Source organism: Vicia villosa, linkage group LG2, assembly GCF_029867415.1.
Source record: "Vicia villosa cultivar HV-30 ecotype Madison, WI linkage group LG2, Vvil1.0, whole genome shotgun sequence".
Lineage (NCBI taxonomy): Eukaryota > Viridiplantae > Streptophyta > Magnoliopsida > Fabales > Fabaceae > Vicia > Vicia villosa.
In genome coordinates this window covers 201,985,268-202,009,196 of record NC_081181.1, presented here as the reverse complement: position 1 = coordinate 202,009,196, position 23,929 = coordinate 201,985,268, and the positions used below count along the sequence as shown (strand labels likewise).

Below are 23,929 nucleotides of genomic sequence, written 5' to 3'. Positions count from 1 at the left end.
ATACATGTTGGTTTTGATGATGATTTGTAATAACTTTATAAAAGCTGCAATTTTTTAGCAGGTTTTTAATTTTGTATTGTATTTTCTCTTAATCTTTATATTATCTTGAATATTCATTAGTTAATATTTGATTTGGATTTGTAATCACTTTTTAGTAGTAATTGTAGCAGAATTTTAATTTTGTATTGTAATTTTTGTTTATCTTTCTTAATCTTCATATTATCTTGACTATTCATTAGTTAATGTTGTATGATACTAACTCAAGTAACTTGATCTTATCTTCATATTGTTATTTCAATTGCGTCTTTAGTGTTCAAGAAATCTATGACAAATGACTCTCTAAGTTTGTCTCTAACCATTTTAATTGCATTAACTAAATATAAAATTATAAAATTTGACTTAAGATTTTTAAATATAGGAGATGATACTATATAGAATTAAATAAATTTAATTTTAAATTGTAAAGTTAAATTATACTCATATGTTGATAATAATTATATATTTTTTAATATGTTTATTTTTTTATCGTTTTATTTTCAATATCTTTAATATATTTATTCGTTTTATTAAAATATCATATATATATATATATATATATATATATATATATATATATATATATAAGATTTTTTTTAATCAAAGAAATATATTTGAAAATTTCTCATATATTATTTGAGTTTATTTCGGAAGAATAAGAAAGGAATGTAATTTTGAAGTTTTTTTTCTATCTTTTTCATTCTCCATTCTTATTATATCATATATGTGATTTGAACAATTACTATATTATTTTTTGTTTACTTTATCTTAACTATAATTAACCGAAAAAATAAAAAAGGTATGAAAATTTAAGAATTTTTTTATTGTCTTTCTTTTCATTCATCATTTTAATTACATCTTACAAGTGATTTGAACGATTAGAATATTTAAAATGAATTGCTTATAGCTAAAAATGAGAAGTAATATTTAAATATTACTAAATAATATTATCTATCAAAGAATAAAATAAGTTGGATATGTTTTTATTTTTTTATTGAGCATAAATCAAATCATAGTAAATAAAATAAACTTAAATAAAATATTTATCTTTTTCTAAAATAAACATTCAACTAATATATAAAAAAATCTTAACCTTGAAGTATCCTCAATTTTTTATGGGTTAAATGACTTTTACCTCCTATAATATAGGCGTGTTTTGGTTTACTCCCTTAAAAAAAATTTAAAGCAGACCTTAACAAATAAAAATTCCATCATTAAAGCCCCTGTTTCATTTTTTGCCAAGATTCTTAGAATCTTGCCAACGTGTACAAAAATAATGTGCTGACTTTGTATTTGCTGCACACGTGACATTTTTTTTATTTTCCACGTGGAAATTCGTTTTTTTTTCTAAAAAAAAATTTAAAAAAACTTTTTTTTTGATATTTTTTTTTAACTTGGTACTTAGGTTAAAATGGGATACTCTCACCAAGTTTTGGGTTGAACAATATAGATGCACCATTTTAAAACTGAACAATATAATTATTTTCAAATCTTAAATAGTTACAATATAATTAGTTACAATATAATTATTTTCAAATCTTAAATAGTTACAATATAATTAGTTACAATATAATTATTTTCAAATCTTAAATAGTTACAATATAATTATACATTATATATTAATAATTAGTTACAATTTAATTATACATTATATTATACATAGTTATAATTAGATACATAGTTACAATATAATTAGTTACAATATATACTATACATAGTTACATATAACTAGCTATTTTATAATTATTTAAATAAATTTAAAATAAAAAATAATTTAATAACGTTAATATATAATTAAAAAAATAGCGTTAATATATTAATTGCACTTTATATAATTAAAAAAATATCGTTAATATATAAAATTAATATTAAATGAATTTTTTTATAAACTATAAGTATTATTTCATATTCAAATAAATTTATAAAATAAATAATTTATGAAGTAGCAGTAAACAAATAAGTATTTTATAAAATAGCAGTAAACAAATAAATAATTTATCAAATAATGTATATGTAAAAAAAGCAGTAAACAAATAATTTATATATATTTTATTTTATATATATATTTTTTAAACTTTATTGATTGGTTGTTAAAAGGTTAAATATCAAAACTAAAATATTTTGTCTACAATGAGTACTGAACACAAGACATAATATATACAAGATTTTTAATATCGTAGTATTTGAATTGAAAAGATTTTTATGTCACCTACCATTATATGGTCCATGAGAAATATTAAGATTTTTATGTCACCTACCATTATATGGCTCAAATTCAAACTCATCAAACTTGGTGAAAAAAGTTAGGCAAAAGAAGAACAACATGTAAACCATTATTGAGGTGGATAGGTTTGGGACTAGTGAGTCTAAATAGGCATATTAGTCTCAAACTATATTTATTTTGGCTTAAACTATATGTTATTTTAATATTTTTAATGCAAGAAATTAAACAATATGAGCAATTGGCCTAGTGGTAGATTGTGACTCTTGTAAGTATTGTGTCTTGTGTTCAACACTCATTGTAGACAAAATAATGCATTTGAATAGAGACAATTAAAAATTTAAAATAATTTATTTACCCACAATAGTCCAGAGAGTGACACTTAAAATAATATAAATGAGTTGTTATTTATAAATCATATATAACAAAAAATAAATATAAATGATTTAAAAATATTCAATCATATGTGAATAAAATATCAGTTGATAGCACTATTAAAATAAAATATGATATGATATTTAAAATTGATTGAATAATATAAAACCATCTTAATTTTTTTTTACTTTTATTTATTTAAAAAAATTGAAAAATGTCTCTTTTACTAATTGAACAAAATAAAATTAAACTCAATATCTTTAACATTATAATTTTAACGTTTATCACTAAACCATTATATTTAAATTTTTTTATATAATTTTAATACCTATAAATGATTAAAAAAATTTATTTTCTATAATAAATTAATACTAAATATGAATACAGTTTTATATTTAAAAAATTATTTATGTAAGTTTATATTTTAAAGACATAAATGTAGTATTTTTAAACCATTATATTTAAATTTTTTTATATAATTTTAATACCTATAAATGATTAAAAAAATTTATTTTCTATAATAAATTAATACTAAATATGAATACAGTTTTATATTTAAAAAATTATTTATGTAAGTTTATATTTTAAAGACATAAATGTAGTATTTTTAGCAGGAAAGTATTCTTTAGTTAAAAATTGAGAAATTTCTATGGGTACAAACTTTAATGTTATTACTTGATAGTGATTTAATATACCTCTTAAATTATCCGCAATGATCAGACTTGGACAATGAAATACGATCATTAATGATCATTATGCGACCATAATCATGTTGGCTATTCTGACTTATATATATATAGACGCATATAGGAAGAACAAAGGGGATGATAGACAAATCAATCATATACAGATGAGTTTCATTGGTTTCCAAGGGTGGCAAAATGTTTGTTCTGCCCGTCCCATTTTTTTGGGGCTTTTGTGGACGTTGACATTAATATAGTTTTTTTGTTGTTGTAATTTTAGAATTTAAAAGTGCAATGCAAACAAACCCATCCCACACTCATTTCTTTTGTAGAGAAAACCAAAATTTTAACCTCACATCCTCAATATGTCTGCCCCTAAACGAGACAAACATGTCCGTTTGTCATCCCTATTAATTCTAGTGAGGATACACACAATGTATTTTTGCAATTACAAAAATATAACTGTCCAAAGACATATATAGTTTAATAAGTGGTGCATAAAAACTATTCAAAATATTGTTAGAACATGGTAATATTGCCCCTACATGTCTCGTGCTTGCTGGGTTTTCGACCGATATATCTATTATCATTTAGAATCATTTAGACATTGTAAGACCGCGGCCCTCCAAAACTAGGAGTCTCTCCATGATTATAGAGAGTACTCCATAAAAGACGAGTGGACTCAAAGATCTCAAATCAGTCGGGGAGGATCTCGTCATGGAGAGATAAGGGTGAGCTCCCTTATATTCAAGGTCATCACCACCTTAAGCTAGGAGATTAGCTCGACTCTTCTAACTCAACGCTATCTTGGATAACGACCCCATTAAGAGGTCTTAAAATACTGAGACTCCATCCGGGAGAGATGATCATTAATGACCTTTATCAAAGTCATGCACACTACTCCGAATTATATATAAACGTGTATAAGAATAACAAAGGGGATGATAAACAAATCATATACACACTAATGATAATATACAAAATGCACCTTTTGCAAATAAAAAAATATAACTTTGGATCCTCTCATTTATTTCTTCTCCTTCTCTTTCTTTTCTCTCTCTTTCTTAATTTTTTTTTTCTTTCTTTCTATTATATTTTTGTTTTTTATTGATGAATGGGTGAAATTAAGAGAGAGATAAAGAATTAGGAGAGTGGAGGAGAAAAAAACAAAGGAGAAGATCCAAGTCAAACCATCCAATAACATATAATTTAAGAAATGGTGCATAAATATGATTAAAAATGTTGTTAGAACTTCTACAATCTGGTAAATAAACTTTAAGCTTAAACAGAATGTGATTAATACTTTACAAATTTGGTACAAAGTGTCATTTCATTCAGAACTGGCACAAACAGAAGATTTTTAACTAATCACACATTGACAAAAGTTAATGAAGATTACTAAGAAATGTCAAAAAGAAGAGAAGGCTAAAGTTAATTAAAACTCTAAAAAGAGTTCGAACAAAGGAATATAAAAATGCTTGCATAGGTCTGTCACACAAAAAATTAATTTGGGGACCCATCATTTATCATTACATGAGTCATCATTGCTTGCAAAGAGAAAGGCATCAGGTTATATTCCTACAGTAAATTGTAAAAAACTTTGCTGGCTAATATATTCTATTTGTTTCTTTTTATATGTTCTTTTGAGATTTTGTAATTTTTTTAAAATTTATTGTTTTAAAAGTTCAAAATAATATTAGTTACCATTTCTGTCAAAATTATTTTTTAATTATTTATTATCGAGAGATAAATGAATTAAATTATATAGTAACAAATAATTGCATATATTATAATTTTTAATCAATAATAGCAAAATCTATTGTTTTTTTAGCATGTACAAATAATTTTAAAATGATAATTAAAATAGAAAATGATGATATATTTATTATAATTTCATCTTGTTTGTAGCATAATTTGAAATTGAAATTGAAATTAATGAAGAGATAATCTAATCTCTCCATTTTATTTTTTATTTGTAACAGATGTGTTCTATAAGCAAAGCATAAACTCATGCACAAAAATTCTCAGAGACTCAAACTCTTCACAAATAAAAGAGAACTTATGCTTTGCACCAGAATCAAAGTAAACTTACAAGAGATGAGAGAATAAGAAAAAGTTTCAAAAGCTTCATTACCACAATTTGTAAATTTTCATGCATCTGATACCTACAAAAACCCTTGATAATGGTCCATCTTATTGCATCCCTCAAGTTTCAACATTTCCATCATTTTTGTTGCTATAGTCATTTTCTCATATTGATCCTAATTTCAAATGGCTACCTTAATTCATGCACTGGCTATGTTTTGTTTCTTGGCTTTGATGCATAAGGGTGACTCCTATGAGTTTGTAGTAGGAGGCCAACAGGGTTGGAGTATTCCAAGTGACCCTAATGCTAATCCTTTCAATCAATGGGCAGAAAAGAGCAGGTTTCAAGTAGGAGACTCCCTAGGTGAGTTATTCTCAGGGCCGTCTTTGAGATCGTGCAAGACAGACTACCGCACATAAACAAATCTATATTAGATTTCCGTGTTCTCATAATCGTTTTCGTTTATTTCTATTTTTATTAAAGAAGTTGTGCACTAATGTTTTAACTTTTATACACATTTCAATTGCAGTGTTCAATTACCAATCTGGCAAAGACTCAGTCATTGAAGTAAACAGCCAACAAGACTATGAGAACTGCAACACTGATGCATCTGGAAAATCCTCTGATGGCCACACGGTAATCAAACTCGACAAATCAGGTCCTCACTATTTCATAAGTGGAATCAAAGATAACTGTCTTAAGAATGAGAAACTATTGGTGATTGTTCTTGCTGACAGAACCAACAGAAACTCAAACCAAACAGCAACAACTCCTTCTCCTTCTCCTTCTGTTCCTGTTTCTCCTTCTCCTTCTCCATTATCCTCGCACACGTCAGATGCATTGACTCCTTCCCTACCACCTTCTCAGCTAAATGGTTCGTTTCCTCCACCACCTTCTCAGCTAAATGGTTCGTTTCCTCCACCACCTCTTCAGCAAGTAGGTTCAGCTCCACCGCTAGGGACTGATGTGACGAATCCTGCTACTCCGACTACATCTCCGGTTTCTGAACCTCCTCCTCCTCCTAATGCTGCTTCTTCAATCTTGCTTAGCTTTGGTTGGTCTGTTGGAGCACTCATGGTTTCACTTCTCGTCTATTCTAAGTAAAAAGTATGAGTTATTGAGTATGATGTCTGTAATTTATTTTTTCTTTTTATGGAACCGTTTGATAATTGTTGGTTGTGTACCCTTTTGTGTGCTTCTTACATAATGGATTGTAAAAATATTCAATAAGTTGAACTTGAAATAACTATGCCCATTTTATGGAGAGTCATAGAGTCACTTAATACGTCAGTTATTTGTTTCTTTTCCTTCTTTATCTTTAAAAAAATTATTGGTATAAGTAATATAACAATAATAATCAACTTAGATGTCAACCAAAGCTGATATAACTAATAGCAGTAGGAATACAGGATCTTAAGCCACTGAGGGATAACTTATCATGTTATATACTAATCATATAATTGTCTTCTGTGATTTCATATTTTAAAGTAAATGTTTATATAGTTCAACTATATACTATGTTTTATTAATTTATACATAATACTCCTTTAAAAATACACCAAAAAATCTATAGATTGTTTTTCAACTTTTTGTAAATTTCTTATGACAACTTTTAGACCTCTTCCTTTCAAATACGCCCAAAAATCTATGTTCATATGTGAAACCACCAAATGTTGATTTTCAATGTGCATATACAAACACAAACAGCCTATTGTTGAATAGAAGTATTTATGATATAGGATCTCCCATAATATGTTATTATTGTATAAGTCAGTTGTCGATGGGCGATGACATATGATATATGGCCAAAATCTGCCATATAAACATTCCATTGCAGACTATATGGCACCACCATGATGGCCATTCCTTCACAAATGGCCTATGGCGACTGTCAGAAAATCCGCCACGCCACCATGACGTTGCCGTTTAAAAGCACTGGTATAAGTTCTCAATTATTCAATTCACTAAAATGCTACCAAGTATAAAAATGTGGTGGTGATCGCAATCCATGGCATGATCATTTTACCAAATGAATAGAAAATGCTACATTTTTATGATTTATATATAGAGTATCTATAGATAACAACCTGCCGAATGACCTGCTCATTGAAGTGCTTTAGTGAATCAAAAGCCCTAACCTAGATAAAATCTCCAACTATCTATCAAAAATTCTTGCCCAGCTCAATTTTTCTCATTATCCTAACAGTGTTGTGAAAAATTGATTCCACAATTCCAGCTACCTGAAACCATAAGGAATACTAGTCAACAAAACAAATAGTGAATAATATAATTATAGGACCACAACTGGATAGAAGATAAAAGTATAGAGCCACAGTATCTGAGATACAAACCGTGAAAACACCCCCAATAATAGCACAGACGTTTGTAATAAAATGTGAAAAAGACTTCTGATGTTCAGTTATCAAGACCTGCTCCCAAAAAACCAGTAAATCAACAAGAAATTTAAAAGAGAGCAGAAAGTCATTGAAATCGATAATCTCCATATGCAGACCTGCATGGGGGAAAGTTCAAGATGGAACCTCGCAACAGGAATATGTAAACTGTGTGCCACACTGCTGTGCGCTGTGTACTCGTACTCCTCAACTAATTGATAGTCTTTTTTAGTAATGACCTCTGTTTTGACTATCTGAAGGTAATGCTCCATCTGCACGCATAGAAGTCAAATTAATATGCAGTACTTTGACAGAAATGAAACTCCAAGCATGCTAATCTTTCTCTAATTATCGGCATTGATACAGAAAAGCATAACTATGGTCAAAGCCATTAAATGATAACAGATATTGTATTTGTGATGTTGGAAATTCTGCGTTTTTTGCAGTCTGCCCCTGGCTGACTTATTGGGGGCAATTGGGTAGCCTAACTGTGGCATTTGGGTTGTATTTATTGCAAGTTCCAACACCTTCCTTGTGTTGGATGTGAAAGGGTAGATTTAGTCCTACATTGCCTAGAGATATGGCCTCTGTAGTGTTTATAAAGTTTTGGTAACTCTCACCTTAGAAACCGATTTTGTAAGGTTGAGTTGGGCCCAATCTGAATTCGTAGAAGTGATAAGTTAAGTTATCTCAGAGAATACTAACACCTAAATAGTGCCAACCAAAACATATTTAGATCCAAAAAGCTTGCATATTTTAAATAGTGCAACTATAGGTTGAAAAGTTTCAAGATTGAAGTCTGAAGGTTAAGGGAGGTCTTTTAGTGATCTAACTTCCACATGCATAGGGAGCAAAGCTTTTGATTTCTAAGCTCTGGTTACTGTAGAAGGGACTCTAATGTATCACAATTATTTCCAAATTAATTAACACTGGAATGCGGTATCCATTTGGAAGAAGGATTTTGAGGTCTATTATAGCCTCCAAAAATAAATAAAACATCAACTGGCCCTGTACATTGATGCTATCTATTACATCTCACTCTTGTAGATGCAGGTCAATAAAACCTGCCATTAACAAAAAATATTCCTGATGCCAACCGTAAAAAGTGACATGCTCAATCAAAGAAAATTACTAAATTATGAGACTTTTATGCAAAATATTAACTTACAGTAACATTTGCTCCTAAATCATGTGTATTGATGAATGACAGACCATTCAGTCTGTCATGGCTGTTACCAACATAAGGTATCAAGCGCTTGACATCATTCATAACCCTAGGTGACAATTTCCTTCCAAAAGATAAATGGTGTATGACATGTGACATGTTCATTTGAGAAGCATCAAAGGAATGGCTATCAGATCTTGCTGATACGAACAAGCTTCCTGGAACCTGCAGAGTATAAAACAGCTTACTATTTAGCACAATATTCAAAATACAGAGGAAAAAATAGGATGTCATATGCCTTATATCATTTATTTCTACTGTTATAATATTAAAAAAACTAAAACCTCTATTAAAAGGCAAAAGAGAAATTTAAAACAAGATCAGTGTAAAGAATTTTGGTTCATGCTCACATTCAAAAACTAGGAAGCACAAAGGAGTTTTACCTTCTTGACACGTACATATCCTTCAATTCTACATCCCCCAGCCGATGGTGCTGGTCTTTTTGCATTCTCTGTAACATTTAATTTATCCTCCAAAGCAAGCTTCTGTGAAGGGAGAGATGCCACTACAGTCTCCATTGTCTGCAGTAGAGACACTTCATATAAGGAAGGTTGCACTCTAATGATAAATAGTGATGTTCAATTACACAAAGTATACACACTTCAAAGCAAAGTTGATTCAAAACAGGCTAATGTAAATTAAACATGACTTGTACCTTAACAAGGGTATCTGTATCGCGATCTCCATAATATGACTCATGTTCATGATGTCCATGGTCACTTCTGAAAAATAAAAACTAGATATATTCAGAGATCCAGAACTTTAGAAACCAAATTTAAGACCGAAGTGATAAAATATTCAGGATGCAACTCTAAAGATATTAATCATATAGAATTTATACAAATAAATACAAAGGTGAACTACATATTGAAATAGAATTGTCGTTGCCTATCAAATTGATTCACTGGCAAGTCCATGGAGGAATCGTAACAAAATAACCCAAAGTCACCTTTCATTACTATTACATTACATAGATTAGAGTAATTTACATCCCACGTCTTTCGTTCAATATTAAGCTGATCTAGCTATAGTACTTGCGTCCTGACATCATCCCACTGTCTCTGTCACTACTATTGGCATTTGATCATCACTCCCATTCTAAACACGATTTTGAAAAATTGATCATTTCAATAATTTTTTGAATATAAAAAGGAACTTATATCATTTTCATGGGAAAATGTAATATATTTAAGAAAATAAGAAAGCACACAGTATCCAAAAAGGAAAAGCAGATGAGTCTGTAGTGATTCTTTCCTATATAAAAAAGATTTTCCATTGTTACCTGACATCACTTCCTTTACGAAAGATACGAATGGATGGATACCCTTGTATGTGATGCCTGGATATCGACAACAAGACACAAGAAAATATTAGTGAAATAAGAGGCACGGATGGGAAATGATAAGAGAAAAATAACAAAGTTAGCCAGTGATGACAGAAAATATCAAGTTACAATGAAGAAGATGCACTTCCAATAATGCTCAACTAACTATTAAAGCTAATCTCCATCTTTACAGTAAGCTAAACATATATCAAATCATGACATCTATTTGTGACAACACATAATTTAGAAATGGTTGAAACTTCCCGGAAGTAACTCATATATGCAATGAAATAATGCATCACATAGTATGGTCAAAAGAATGGGTATCTTCCAAAGCTAAAGGATAAAACAACATGCATTTCTAGTATATCCAATTTCTGGTAAAATTCAAATAAGTAATTTCAGCTGTTTCAATTGATGTCTTTCTTATGAAGTATTTGGTGTATGAAAGAAAAATTACTAAGACCAATACTTTGTTTGTAAGAGGTGAAGGAGGAAGGAGTGATTTCGAGGTTAAAATCATATTACCTTGTTTGAAAATAAAAAAGAAATATAGGAGTAATTAGAATAAACTAAATTTCTGCGAAATCAAAATCCCTCTGCAAGTGGATTAAAAAGCTAATAGAGAAAGATTTAACAACTGAGAATTTGGCATATACTAGAATTACAAATTTTTCAAGTGTTGCAATGAAGAATGATCATAAATTTCTGGCTATTGTCGCAAATTTTGCAAGCAAAAAAGTGAATTATTCAAAAAACATAAGAAAAAGGCACCTCCGGCACAAGTCTCCTTCTTGAGTGCAATCTACCTTCCCCAAAAGTATTCGACCATCCATTTCCGGATCATATCTAAATAAAAATGCAATTGTACAAACAATACACTGAGTTAGTAAAGTGATGCCAAGTTAGTTACTAAGTTTACGAAAGAGATAAAAAGGTAGAATTTCCAATTGCGGTTCCTTGGAAAAAAGAAAAACACAAAAAAAATGTAGAGTACCTCTCTCTTAATATTTTAGCTGCCTTCTCCCATGAAGGTTTCTGAAAGGAAGGAGATAAAAGAATGATATATAAACAACCACCTTCAACTATTATACAGAAGAGAGTGAAAGGAAACAGATAAAAGAGTAATGTATGCACAAACACCTTAAACCATTACATATGAAATCCACCTTCGAGCATTGTATATTCATTAGAAGAAACCTTATTTCCATAAAAAAGGAGTAAAATAATGTTGCTAGGTCAAGTGCAGAAGCAAATTATGAAGTTAAATGCCATGATATTAGAGAAAACATCATATTTGGAGATACTACCACAAACTCTGTTAGTTCAAATCATAAATTTGCAAAAGTTTTCATTAAGTCATTGTAGGGTCCTCATATCTTTTAAAAAAATTACAGAAGTTCTAATCATAGGATCTAATAATTCATCATATACTTTTTGTTTCTCTTATCTTTCAAATTTACTTTTTCTTCTATTAAAACTATACAATAAAATTAGCTAGTATTGTCTAAATCATACTTTAGGCATCCAAGACAACTATTTGCTACAAGTCATTAAAATCATACATAATCTCATCAAATTCCCAAAAGGAATAAGAAATTATTGATTGTAGAAAAATAGAAGTAAATGTAATTGGACAACAACAAAGATATTAGGAACCATCATATTTGTTAAATTGAGGAGGAAGAGAGATATGGAGATGAAATACTTACCAGGCGTTGACTCCAGTAACACCAAGGAGCATAAAAATTTACAGCTGTAATTGGAAATCTGCCAGTGTACAAAAAAAGTGTAAACAATGTGCAACTACTATACAAGTGGAGAGACGAGAGGAAAAGAACTCTTCAACTCTCACATAACTAAATTCTAAAAATTAAATGAATGAAATGAACTACATGATTGACCCACTTACTGATGAGCATATTTATCAAAATTTTCTGATGTGAATACAAAAGCACCTTCAACAGATTCTTCATCCACTTTTTCATCATGCTTAATGACATTAGCAGCTGGGCTAGAATGAAATTCAGACCCAGTGGTGGGTGTTAAATTTGAATCAATAGAAAATTTGCGAACTGTTTTTGTCAGATTCAGCCTGCTCTGAAATCAAGAAGTCACAAATTAAGGGACAAGTAGCAAAATAATAGAATATCAAAGAATCAAAGATAAGAAGATATTATAGCGTAGGCTAGGAAATCATAAAATACATGAGAAGAGGGAGATTTTGTCATTTTTTGATATAAAGAATAGTACATGATTGAAGCACGGTATCCATATCAAGCACTTTGAATAATTCTATGCTATGGCCTCAAGCTTTACAGGAAAGTTATCGCAAGAATCGCGAATGTGCATATAGAACTTTTAAAGTCCATTAATGAATAATTGCTCCAAAGGTTAGAAGTAGGTAGCTGAATAAAACAATAACTTTTTTTTCCAGAAGAACAAATATACAGTATTTTCAAGAGGTTATCTGCATTGCAACGAATGCAAGGAGGAAAATAACTCATTCAACTATTTAAAAATCCTAAGTGAGCAAAATTCTTAAATCAGAAAAACTACAAACAAATGGAATAATAGATACTTACTGTTCCCAGTACATCACTCACATCGACCGATGCAAACTCACATGAAAGTGCAGGAAAACTGCAAACAAGATAAACTGAAGCCATCAGCAAGAAACAACTGACAAAAAATGAGAGCTTACAATACCCAAAATTGATCGCACGTACTCAAAGAAATACTACAGCTATCTACAGTAGCTACATGAATTGATCAAGGAATTGAAACTCTTAGAAAATAATCATCAAATATTGAAATATGAGAAACAAAATTATCGCCCTGTCAATCCTGGGCTGCATGCCGCTTCATGAATCATCACAATAGAGAAAACAAAAATCAGGGTTTTTAGTGTTTTAACATCCCATCCACCCTCAGTTAAAATAATCTTGAAAGGAAGAAAGACGATATCCATATTAACATCATTAATACTAAACAGTTAAGTTTTAACCACTTCCTTGATGATAATAATTTCTGTCAAAAAAGAAGTCTTATAACCATTTTATTCAACATATTAACCAAGATTTTCGTGAACAACTTACCAAACACCTAAGCAGGTGCCCATTATAAATTCTCTATTAGAGTTATGCATTCTTTACAATAATAATCACAGCTTACAATATTATCTAGCCCAAGTTCTTTGCATTCTGCCAAGCTCATTTTAAGAAAACATGAAGAATAAATTGTATATATACAACAAAATGCAGATGCCTTAGGTTGTGTCTTGGAGGGAAAAGAAAGGAAGGGTAAGATTTTTATTTTTGAACCAAGAGGAATACAAAGTATTTATAAAAATGAATATGGACTTAAGATATTAGGTTTCGTTCTAAAAAACTCAAAAGTTATACAATACAGTATTTACTTGAAATAAAATACTTAGCATGTTATCCATTCTTTCATTTTTCTCAAAATCCCTCTCTCCCAAACATACCCTTAAAGAAAAATCATATTCAAATAAAGATCAAAATCTTCTACCTGAAATTGAAATCAATACGTAAAAAGTCCCCATCAGAACTCTTGTCAATGATCACGGATGTAGAGGTGCTGACAGATAAATACTCACTAAGTTCCTGCAACAAGTTTGCATGATATATATCAATATGATACTTGGCAAAACTAAATTCAGGCATAGAGTATATATCAATCCAAGGCAAATCATGCATATGTTAAAACAGAAGTTGTAAAAGCTACTGACCATTCCAAATAAAAACACCATGGTGAGAGCTGCTACTATTGATAACCCTGCTCCAGATAATGATGCCTCAGTTAAATCTCTTGGGATTTTTCTGTTGACAGAAGACAAATGTTAAAGACTTTTAAATTATATTTATGCATTTACAATCTATGAAACAATACGACACAGACACTGACATGTCGTTACGAGTAATAATTTGAATAAAAAATTAAAAGTAACCACAAGAGTCGTGTTGGTTTCGGACACCGACACTAACACTTTTTTTTCAGATGTGTCGGTGCTACAAAGTTCACAACCTTTCCTTTTACAAATTAAATGTATCTTTCAATCTAACCAAGCATATCTTGCGTTTCAGTCTCAAACATGTTCTCTTTTTTAATCTATATTTTCCCAGATTCAGCTGAATTTAGAAATAGGAAAAAAGTACAAATGATAGGATATTCATTGGGTCCCTCCCACCAAATCATACAGGTTCCATATGAATTTATATGAATCTAGTGGGACCCATATAAGTTTTAACCAATAAATACAATATGTTGAAAAGTACTTGTTAACATTATTCATACCACATTTACTTGAGCAGTTCTAAATTTAACCAGCTGTGAGTATAACACTTTGGACACTCAATATAAAATGAGCTATCACATCACAATATAACAAGCATTTTCTTAAATAAAAATAGCAGCACAGATAAGGTTCATGACAGTGTAGAATCAGTAGTATCAAAAACCAAATCGCTAATTTTCCTTCAATGCGAATCATTATATCATAGGGCTTAACCATAAATACAAAAACCCTTACGCCAAATCATGATCCAAATCAACGTAACGAAATTGGAAACATCGTTTTTCTGATCAAAATAACGGAAATAACGGCATTGCAACTGAAGATTCGCATGCAAACACAAAAAGATCCAGAAAACACGAAATGCACAAATGCAAAAGAAAAAGGGGAAAATAACAATGATGATGGTGAGGAGAATGAGATTCGATTGTGACCTGTAGAAATCGACGGATTTGATTCTGCCTGCAGTAATCATGGTTGCGAGAGAGTGAGATTTTGACGAGGAAATGAAAATGAAGATGAAGAATGTGAGAGAGAGGAAGAAAACTCAAATCTCAGGGATTGAGATTTGAGTGGTGAATGTGAATGTTTTTGATGGATCGGAGGAGAAGAGAAGAATGAGCTTTTTGTTCAAGTGTTAGTTAGCTTTTGCGTGAGGATGCAGACAGATACGCACTCATGTTTTCTCTTTCCATTTATGCATAAACATAGTATTTAATTTATTTATATATAATCTATTTCTTATTAATTATGGAGTATTTATTTATTAGATTGGGTCTGTTTAATAATTTAGATTTACACGTTTTCTTATGTAGTAGTACTATTAACTATCTAATTTTTTTTAAATTTTTCATGTTTTTAGAAGCAATGTTTTAAAAACCTGCTAATAAAATGAGGGTACTGAGTTATTGATTTATTAGTCAAATTACTGAGTCAATAAGTGAATTATATGATTAAATTGAATTAAATCGGATAACTTGGTCTCTTAAAAATATCACGACACCTACAAAATTTTAAAATTTCATAATTTCACATGTTCATTCTTTAAATTTAAATTTTAAACTTAATCCTTACAAACAACAAAATAATACAAAATACAAATTTAGACAAATTTTGAACAAGATCTAATTGCAAAAAAAGGAAAGTTGTTTCAAATAAGTTTCGAACAAAGTCTATTTATATTTTATTTTATTTTCAAAAATAATCAAAACTGTGTCATTTTGTCAGAGAAAAAAAAAGCATTTAACTCGTCGATTTTTATCGGTTTTGGCCGGTTCTAGCAGGTTTTCATTGGTTCAATAACATACTCGGCCCAACAATCAAACCAGACTAGAGACCCCTCTCGTTCCTAGTTCGACTGGCTGGTTCGGTCCGATTTTTATAACAATATTTAAAAGTATTGTGTAACACCCTAAATCCCCGACTTATAATTTTAAAGAAATAAACGAATTATCATGCATTAAAATATCATTGTTAAGGTCACACATACTTCTTCAATAAAATATCATTTTCAACTTACTAAATATTGCAGCACAATTAACACATCTCATGGTTTCAAAAGGAGTTCAACTTTAACAAAATTGAAAAGTATATATAAAACAATTTGCAAAGATAGACATAACAAATTTCGTCTCATTGTTACACTGTTAAAGCATTATTTGCATAACTATATAAACGCAGAAATAAAGAAGCAAAGATAGCCATCCATCCTATAACATGCATAACACTAAGGTTCATGTACCTGGGTATCTGCAACAACAACATAATTAGCCACACAACAACAAACAGGGGGTGAGAATACAATTTAAAATATGGCAGCGGTGCATAATATAGTAAGGATAGATATCACATGTATTCTCAATAAACAAGTCACTCAATCGCACGACAATCAATCATGCAATGTGGAGTATGCATGTAATGCACTTCTCGACTCAACTTCAATGCATGTGGTACTAAAACTTTAGAATTTCAGAGTTATGTTATTGAGGTCGTCCACTCATCAGGTTATACCTCTAGACCCCACTACTCACTGGTCACATATCTAGACACATCACATCTAGATCACATCTCTAGATTGGACACATCATGATCACAACAATAGACCATGACTCACATAACACCAATGTATATGCTGCATGAATGTCAATTAAACATCATATTAGGTTCATCTCAATCTTCTCCAGCATAAACTTAATACTGGTTCCATCTCTGATCCAAATACACCAGCATAATATTGCAAACCATAAGGCCACATCACACATCAATTACATTTCCAAATTAAACATATAAGCACATCAATCATTAGAATATCATCATAAAAAATAATCTTTTTCATCATAATTAACCATAATTACACATTTAAGCTCTTACGGAACCACCATGAGGTAGTACTAAGTGTTGGCTTTCCAACGCTTCAAAGTATGTCTCAATCGGAGTTATGAAACTCAAGTTGTGGCGAAAATGAGAAAACTAATAAATGTTGTATTGAAACAATCGATTGTTGCTGGTGGACCAATTAATTGATGCTATCATTTGGTGCTGGTGGACCAATCAATTGGTCAGAGCTTGCTGTAAAATATTTTTCCCTCAATTAAGTGAACCAATTTATTATTCCAGGGGGGCCAATCGATTGTTGTCTAGAATGTTTTTCAGAAATCACACGTTTTATCCCACCTTCTCCAACCTCTCACCCTTCTAAATCCTACCCCCAACCTATTCTAACATGGCCAAACATTTTCACACTAATGATTCAACATCAAAATAAAAATTATGACAGATTCTACACATCACCAAATTTCTCATCAAACTCACAAGATTTCTCATAATTCATGACTAATTTCCTGCATATTATTATTATTATCAATTCATCCTCATCACAACATATCCATTATCATCGATTAGACTCAGATTTAATCAATAAGATGCACAATCCTATAAACAAATTCAACATGCTACAACATAACAACAAATTCAGTATCATAACATATTAAATAACATCAATCAAATACACCTGGTTATAGAGGTTTGCACACCCATCTCGAACCTCAAGCTCCACCAGTAGAGCAAGGAAAGGGAAGAATAAAAAGGTAAGGACCCCTTTACGTCCTCTATGTAAATAAAACACTCATAAGTGAACCAATCCCTACCTCAAATTGAGCATCAAAAGCAACTCTCACAAAGCTCCAATGGTTCTCCTCTTCAAGCTTTCTCTCTTAGGTTTTCTTTCTTTTCTCTTGCCTCTTTCGCCAAACTTCACGTCCTGAATATTTTCTTCCAAAACTCTCAAACTCTACAAATGGGGTGCAACTACAGTTTTAAACCAAAAATATATTTCCGATTAGTTCCCTGAAGCTGATAAAACAGAAACAGAACAAAAACAACAACATTAGGAAATAAAATTCATGTATTGAAATATTGTATGTTGGCCAAACTACAAAATGGATATATTTCCACAGCATAATACATGAACAAGATGAAATTTACAATAAAATGAGACCTAACTACGTAAATGAGCCGAAAAAGTTATCGTCGGCCAAATCCACCGGAGGCACCCCTTTTGGCTTTTCTCTATTTCTTTCTATTTCAATTTTGTTCAACTTGTTGTAGTCTTGCATCCTTTCAATGAATTGGTCTAGCCAAGTCTCGGATGGGATTGTGACATGAATCGCCCAATTCGGTGATGTAGGTGGTATAGGGCATCCCAATTTCAAATACACTTGAACAAAATGCCGCGGATTCGAAACCCACCCAACACATATGATTCGATCGTTAGGGTTTGGTGTTGGAGAAGTGCGCAGAGGGAAACAATTCTTTGAGAAACTGTATCTCGTAAGATTAATACGCACCCTCTCATACGCATTTGCTATTAGATGACCCATATTAGGGAAGCGCATCCACTTATCCTCCGGTGCGAATCCACTCATGCTTGGTACAAGAGAGTTATATATTTCGTAAACTTTCTCTTTACTCCCGAACACATGTGTGTAAAAATCTCTATTGCCCCTCAATTTTTTAATCAGGGTGTGTCGGACAATAATGTAATTCTCTTCCCCTTTCTTGAGAAAACGGGAAACAGCTCGAAAACCACAGTTACTGTCACCCCCATATTGACGATCCGTTTAATGTATCTATGCATAAAAACTGGCATATGATCGATGAATGATATTTTTGGTGGAGTCGGTGTTGTAGGTGGTTTGTAAATACGGGGGCCTCTGAAAGCACTTTTATGATATTTCAGAGTAGGTGAATCGATAAAACTTTGTCAACATGTTTAAAATATGATGGACTCCTCGTAGTTGAATTGTCGCCCGGTGTAGGTTTCACCTTCTTAGGTGCCCCTTTAGTTTTTACCGGTTGAAATGGTTCAAGTCTATGGTCTCCGGGAACAAAATCTTCCTTAATTGCTCTTTGATGTGGAGTTTGGTGGCATCATCGACTTTCAAAAATCTTTCTTGTATCGCTTCCCGTTCAGTCAAGATGGAAATACTTGATCATTCGTATTTCATTTTACCGTCATCTTCAAAAGTGACTGTCATACCCCAAAATTTGCCCACACTATTTCTCCTATTCAAGTTTCAAATCCATATGCAAAGCTCCTATACAAATTCTCCTATACAAAGTTCTGAACTAGGGTTTGGTTCTTTCAAAGGAAAATCACTGAATCAATGGCTCAAGGTGGATCCATAGGGTCACAAACATCCCAAAGAATCTCCATGTAAAGTTCCAAGCCAATCAGAGAAAGTTGAGTCCCTCAAATCTTGATTAGGGCAACAATCGACTCTCAAGGGCAAAATGGTCATTTCAAGTCAATACACAGTCAAAATTCAAGATATTTGGTCAGCAACATCCTCTTAACCCTAAAATCATCATTTGATCAAGGGTTGATCATGATGATGCAAGGAAAGATCAGAAAAGTCAAAAGTCAAAAGTTACTATTTTGGGCATAAACTAAAAAAAAGTCAACCAAACTTTGAAAATTCACCAAATATTCATACTTCATCAGAAAAATTCCCACCAAAGCTCATTTTGAAGGGAATTCATTCCTCTATCCAATGGTCCAAGAATCAAAGCTCATAGGTCAATAATCTAAGAGATATGGCTTCATACATTATAGGTCCTTTTCAAAAATCAACAAGATGACACTTTTTTCAAAAGGACATAAAATGAGCATGGAAAATAATTTTGATATGAGACCAAAGACATTGGATAGAGGACTCTCTAAGGTTTCTAAAAGGTTCTAGAACACTTCCATACCTCAAAAATTGAGAGAGATAGGCCTTGTCAAAGTTGAGCTATTTTGGAGGGAAAAATGTGAAAGAGTTTGAAGATTTTTACAAAGAGGCCCAAGTTATTATGATCCAAGCTTGATCCACAAGTCACCCAAGGCCCCAAGTTCAATTACCACGAATTTTTAACATTTATTTAATTTTATATGAATTTTTTATTCATTTAAAATTAACATAAATCAAAAAATTCAAGGAAAAATCAAAGATTTGATTTTTCTCCTAATTTCAATCATTATTAATCATCAAAATATTCATTAATCACTACAAAATTCATGCAAGAGCTAAATGGTGAAAAAAGATTGAGTTTGGCCGTAGTTAGAAATATTTCAATCAAGCTCCAAATCAAAAATTGATTCATAAAGATTTTCTTCATAATTATCAACCCTAATCATTCTACTATATATATACAAGCTTGACAAACCCTAAGGGAGGAATTTTTTGCAAGTGAAAGGCCATACCCGAGCTCCCAAGTTCAAGAAAAAACTCAAATTGGTTTTAGGAATTGGAGGCGTTTCAAAGAGTTTCAAGCATCCCAATACGTTCCCTGGATAATTCTGAAGCTATCCAGATCATTCACATCGAATCACACGTTCAAGATCTTCTCCAATCTCTCACGGTTTGGCCGATTTTATTTTTCTTCGATTACAACGTTTTACGCATCATTCGCATGTTTTGATTGCATATATTTATTGGTTATGATGTATTGATTGAATCTGGAAAGCTAATCGTGTTTATATGCTGTTATGAGAGTTTCGCCATTGTTAGGTTTTCGAGTTCCAATTTAGGGCTTTTCGTTTAAGCCAAAATTAGCCAAAACTAAGGCCAATACTACGTTCAGGGACACTGGACGATGCAAATAATGTAGTCGCGACAAATTTTTGCGTCGCTTTGGGGGGTTTGTGAGTTTTGCAGGTGTAAAAGATGAAGCTTTCTACAGCTCGTCTGCAACAAGCGGTGTAAAAGCCATATTGCAGAAATTTTGTGGAAGAGACGATGAGGTGGCGGCGTCCTAATGGACCTCCTGCGCGCGCGTTTTGTTTTTTTAAAGAAGCAGAGTTGCTGCTTCTCAGTCCACTCGCGTATCGTGCACCCTAGCCATCACAACCATCAGATCTCTGGCTTTCTCAATCCAACGCACGCAACCTGCCAGTCCACCGTACGCCCTCGCTGCCGCGCCACACACGATTATACGCTAAGTCCCTCAATTTTTTTTATATTTAATTATACAAATTCCTTTTTTAAATTATTTATATTTATATATGAATATATGTTTTTATTTATTTGTTTTTTTCTCTTTTACTTACAAAAATTATATTTATTTTATAAAAACTTTTTATATATGATTAATATTTATTTTATTTATTTTATTTTTATGTATCTTTTCCTTTATTATATTTGTTTTATTTATTATATTATTTATATTTTATTTTCTTAATATTTTATTTATATATTTAATATTTATTTTTAATTATATATTGCTTTATTTTTCTTGTTTAAATTATATCTAACTATTAAAATATTTAAAAACTCATATTTATTGTATTTAAGTTCCAAAAATTTCATAAAAATATTTTATTACCTGATTTTATTCTCTTATCCCGATTTAATTAATTAGGTCGCGAGACCAATAATTAATTAAATTGTTGGTATTTTCTTATTTAAATTCGTACCTAATCAGGGTTTACGAAGATCATGCCCTACACTGAATATTTTCTTTCTGTGCCTTGCCTTTCAGGATTACTTTCCAAGTGCCTTCCGGCTACGTGCCACGCCCATTATGAAGCTAAGTTCCGATTTCACACTTATTTAAATATTTGTTATTTTATCCATTTTTTAGGGTTTGCCTCTAAATATAATGAACTCCGCATACACTCAATTTTCTTTCTATTTTGCCTTTGCCTTTTTTTTTCAGGGTTTACCTCCGAGGCAACCTCCGACACCAACCATATCAGGTCAAATGCAAAAAGGGTTTGTCGATCGCCAAAGCTACAAGTTTGGTAACCCTAAACCTTGTTTTCCTGTTTTATTATTACTTATGTCAAACCCTGATTAAGGGATCCGCTGGTTACAATTTCCCGCCCCCGTATTTTGTTATATTTGCGTGGTTAGTAATTTAGGGAGTGCAAGATTGTAATTAACCTAGAATCACTAATTTACAAGATAATATATTGAATTAACCACGTGATTGTTGCACACACGCACCCTTTTGGGGTAACCTCTCTGTTGCCTTGTTGCCTATTGCCTGTTGCCTTTGTGTTTTTGCAGAATAAGCTATGTCCCTCGAATTTGAGGATACCTCAGCCATGCTGCCTCGATAATTAAAGGTCATACGACCCTAAATGATGCTGCCTTCGATACACAATATGACCTCGACCCTCGGAAGTTGCCTACGGAAAAAGGCTGAGGTATCTTCTGGTTGCCTAACGAAAAATGGCTTATTCTGATCCTTGCCTTAGACTACCTGCCCTTCTATGGCATGGGACAGTCTTATGGCAAAGGATGCTTCGACGACCCATCAACCTCCAAACGAAAGGCTTCCTGCCCTCTTATGGCAAGGATAGACCCTTTCATTCTGAAAGGCTAAAAAGAGACCTATCATCTGAGTTTAAGGTAATTGCCCCTAATTGCCTTGCAATGCTCAAACTTTCATTATATTCTTTCTCATAATTTTTCAAAAGGGCTACGCTCATTTACGAGCTAAAGTCCCTATCTCTTTCATCTACATTTTCTAAACAAACGAGCAAGCAAAGCAATTAAGAGCCCATGGAAAACCATGGATGCAAAGGGTGCCTTACACCTTCCCTTTGCATAAATTACCCCCCGAACTTAGATTTCTTTAAAAGGTTTTTTTTTTCTGTTTCTTTTTGCCTTTCTGAATTTGTTGGATAAAATAAAAGTCGGTGGCGACTCTTGCTTACCGCGACATTTCGATCGATAAAAAGTCAGTTCACCGTATTACAGTGACTCTCTTCCAATGACTAGAGATCTCATCCATACATATCGGACAATCAACTTTCATCTTCTCAGATATGACACAAGCACAAGGGAGACCATATGTTTTCACAATTGTACAATCACACTTTGAGCCGTCGGAACCAACATTAGAAGCACATTTGACTATGTGAAAAATATAATTTAGAGCTGCCCGAAACAAATTACCCACCAACTCAGAATATAAGGTGATGTCTTTGAACCTATGTTCCAACACTGTGATACTACAACCAATGATGTTTGTATCTCGCTATGTTGGTTTAGTATCATCTAGTTCACATTATCCCAACCCGTAATCAAACCACCCTTGCTATTTCCCAACCAATTCTTCTGGAAAGCATGAGCAGACTCAACTCGATTTGTTGTTGTATTTTTGAGATGCATAACCTCATCGGTCCAAGCACAAACAGACTTCTCCTTTACTTGATCAAGGATTGTGCTTTCGACATATTTCACTAGATCAGGATATTTCACGCAAACATTCATGAATTGTAAAACAACATCAGTGTATAGTTCTTTTGCAGATGCATTTACTATCACATTTCATGCAACCATAATTTTCTCCACAATAACGCCCGCCTTGATGATTTTTCCATCTTCACCTGCAATCTATTTTGTCCCCACCGTGGGTTTAACCCTACTTCTCACATTTTTAGTAGTATGATACTTACAAAGTAAAGCGTAAGAAGTAGGAAATACAGTTGCAACCGAATTCATTAATGTTGTATCTCGATCTGTAACAATGACTTACGACATATCTTCTTGATCCTTCATCATTGACCTACAAACCTCCAAAGCCCATGCAAAGTTGTCCTCTTTTTCGCACTCTAGAAATGCAAAACAAACAAAATACGCTTTCTCAGTCAAAGTGACACCAACAATTTCCAACAATGGAAGTTTGTACTTATTGGTCTTATACGTTGAATCAAATATGAGCACGATGGGAAACGTATTGAACAATTTAATAGAGTCGGGATGAATCCAATAAATATATC

At 31.8% G+C, this 23,929-nt stretch overlaps 3 protein-coding genes across 4 annotated transcripts; 1 reads left to right on the top strand and 2 right to left on the bottom strand.

Annotated features, from left to right (window-relative positions):
* Nucleotides 1-5,503: 5,503 nt before the first annotated feature.
* LOC131653632 (early nodulin-like protein 9) lies at nucleotides 5,504-6,690 on the top strand. 2 transcript variants are annotated; one of them, XM_058923879.1, is made up of 3 exons: nucleotides 5,504-5,764; nucleotides 5,931-6,293; nucleotides 6,327-6,690. In XM_058923879.1, the coding sequence occupies exons 1-3, from the start codon at nucleotides 5,587-5,589 to the stop codon at nucleotides 6,503-6,505; spliced, it is 720 nt and encodes a 239-aa protein (XP_058779862.1). In that variant the 5' UTR covers nucleotides 5,504-5,586; the 3' UTR covers nucleotides 6,506-6,690. The 2 variants fall into 2 exon arrangements, with proteins under 2 accessions (XP_058779862.1, XP_058779861.1); XM_058923878.1 differs by having other exon boundaries at nucleotides 5,931-6,687.
* Nucleotides 6,691-6,797: 107 nt separating this feature from the next.
* On the bottom strand, nucleotides 6,798-15,333 carry LOC131653630 (protein disulfide-isomerase 5-4-like). Its single transcript, XM_058923877.1, has 15 exons — nucleotides 15,093-15,333; nucleotides 14,095-14,185; nucleotides 13,875-13,969; nucleotides 12,929-12,986; nucleotides 12,256-12,443; nucleotides 12,056-12,113; nucleotides 11,341-11,381; nucleotides 11,118-11,192; nucleotides 10,302-10,358; nucleotides 9,675-9,741; nucleotides 9,403-9,540; nucleotides 8,963-9,184; nucleotides 7,914-8,066; nucleotides 7,753-7,830; nucleotides 6,798-7,641 (listed from the first exon to the last, which is right to left on the bottom strand). The coding sequence occupies exons 1-15, from the start codon at nucleotides 15,131-15,133 to the stop codon at nucleotides 7,564-7,566; spliced, it is 1,440 nt and encodes a 479-aa protein (XP_058779860.1). The 5' UTR covers nucleotides 15,134-15,333; the 3' UTR covers nucleotides 6,798-7,563.
* A 2,825-nt stretch (nucleotides 15,334-18,158) lies between these two features.
* On the bottom strand, nucleotides 18,159-18,581 carry LOC131651091 (uncharacterized). The gene has a single exon (XM_058920761.1). The coding sequence runs from the start codon at nucleotides 18,579-18,581 to the stop codon at nucleotides 18,159-18,161; it is 423 nt and encodes a 140-aa protein (XP_058776744.1).
* Nucleotides 18,582-23,929: the final 5,348 nt, after the last annotated feature.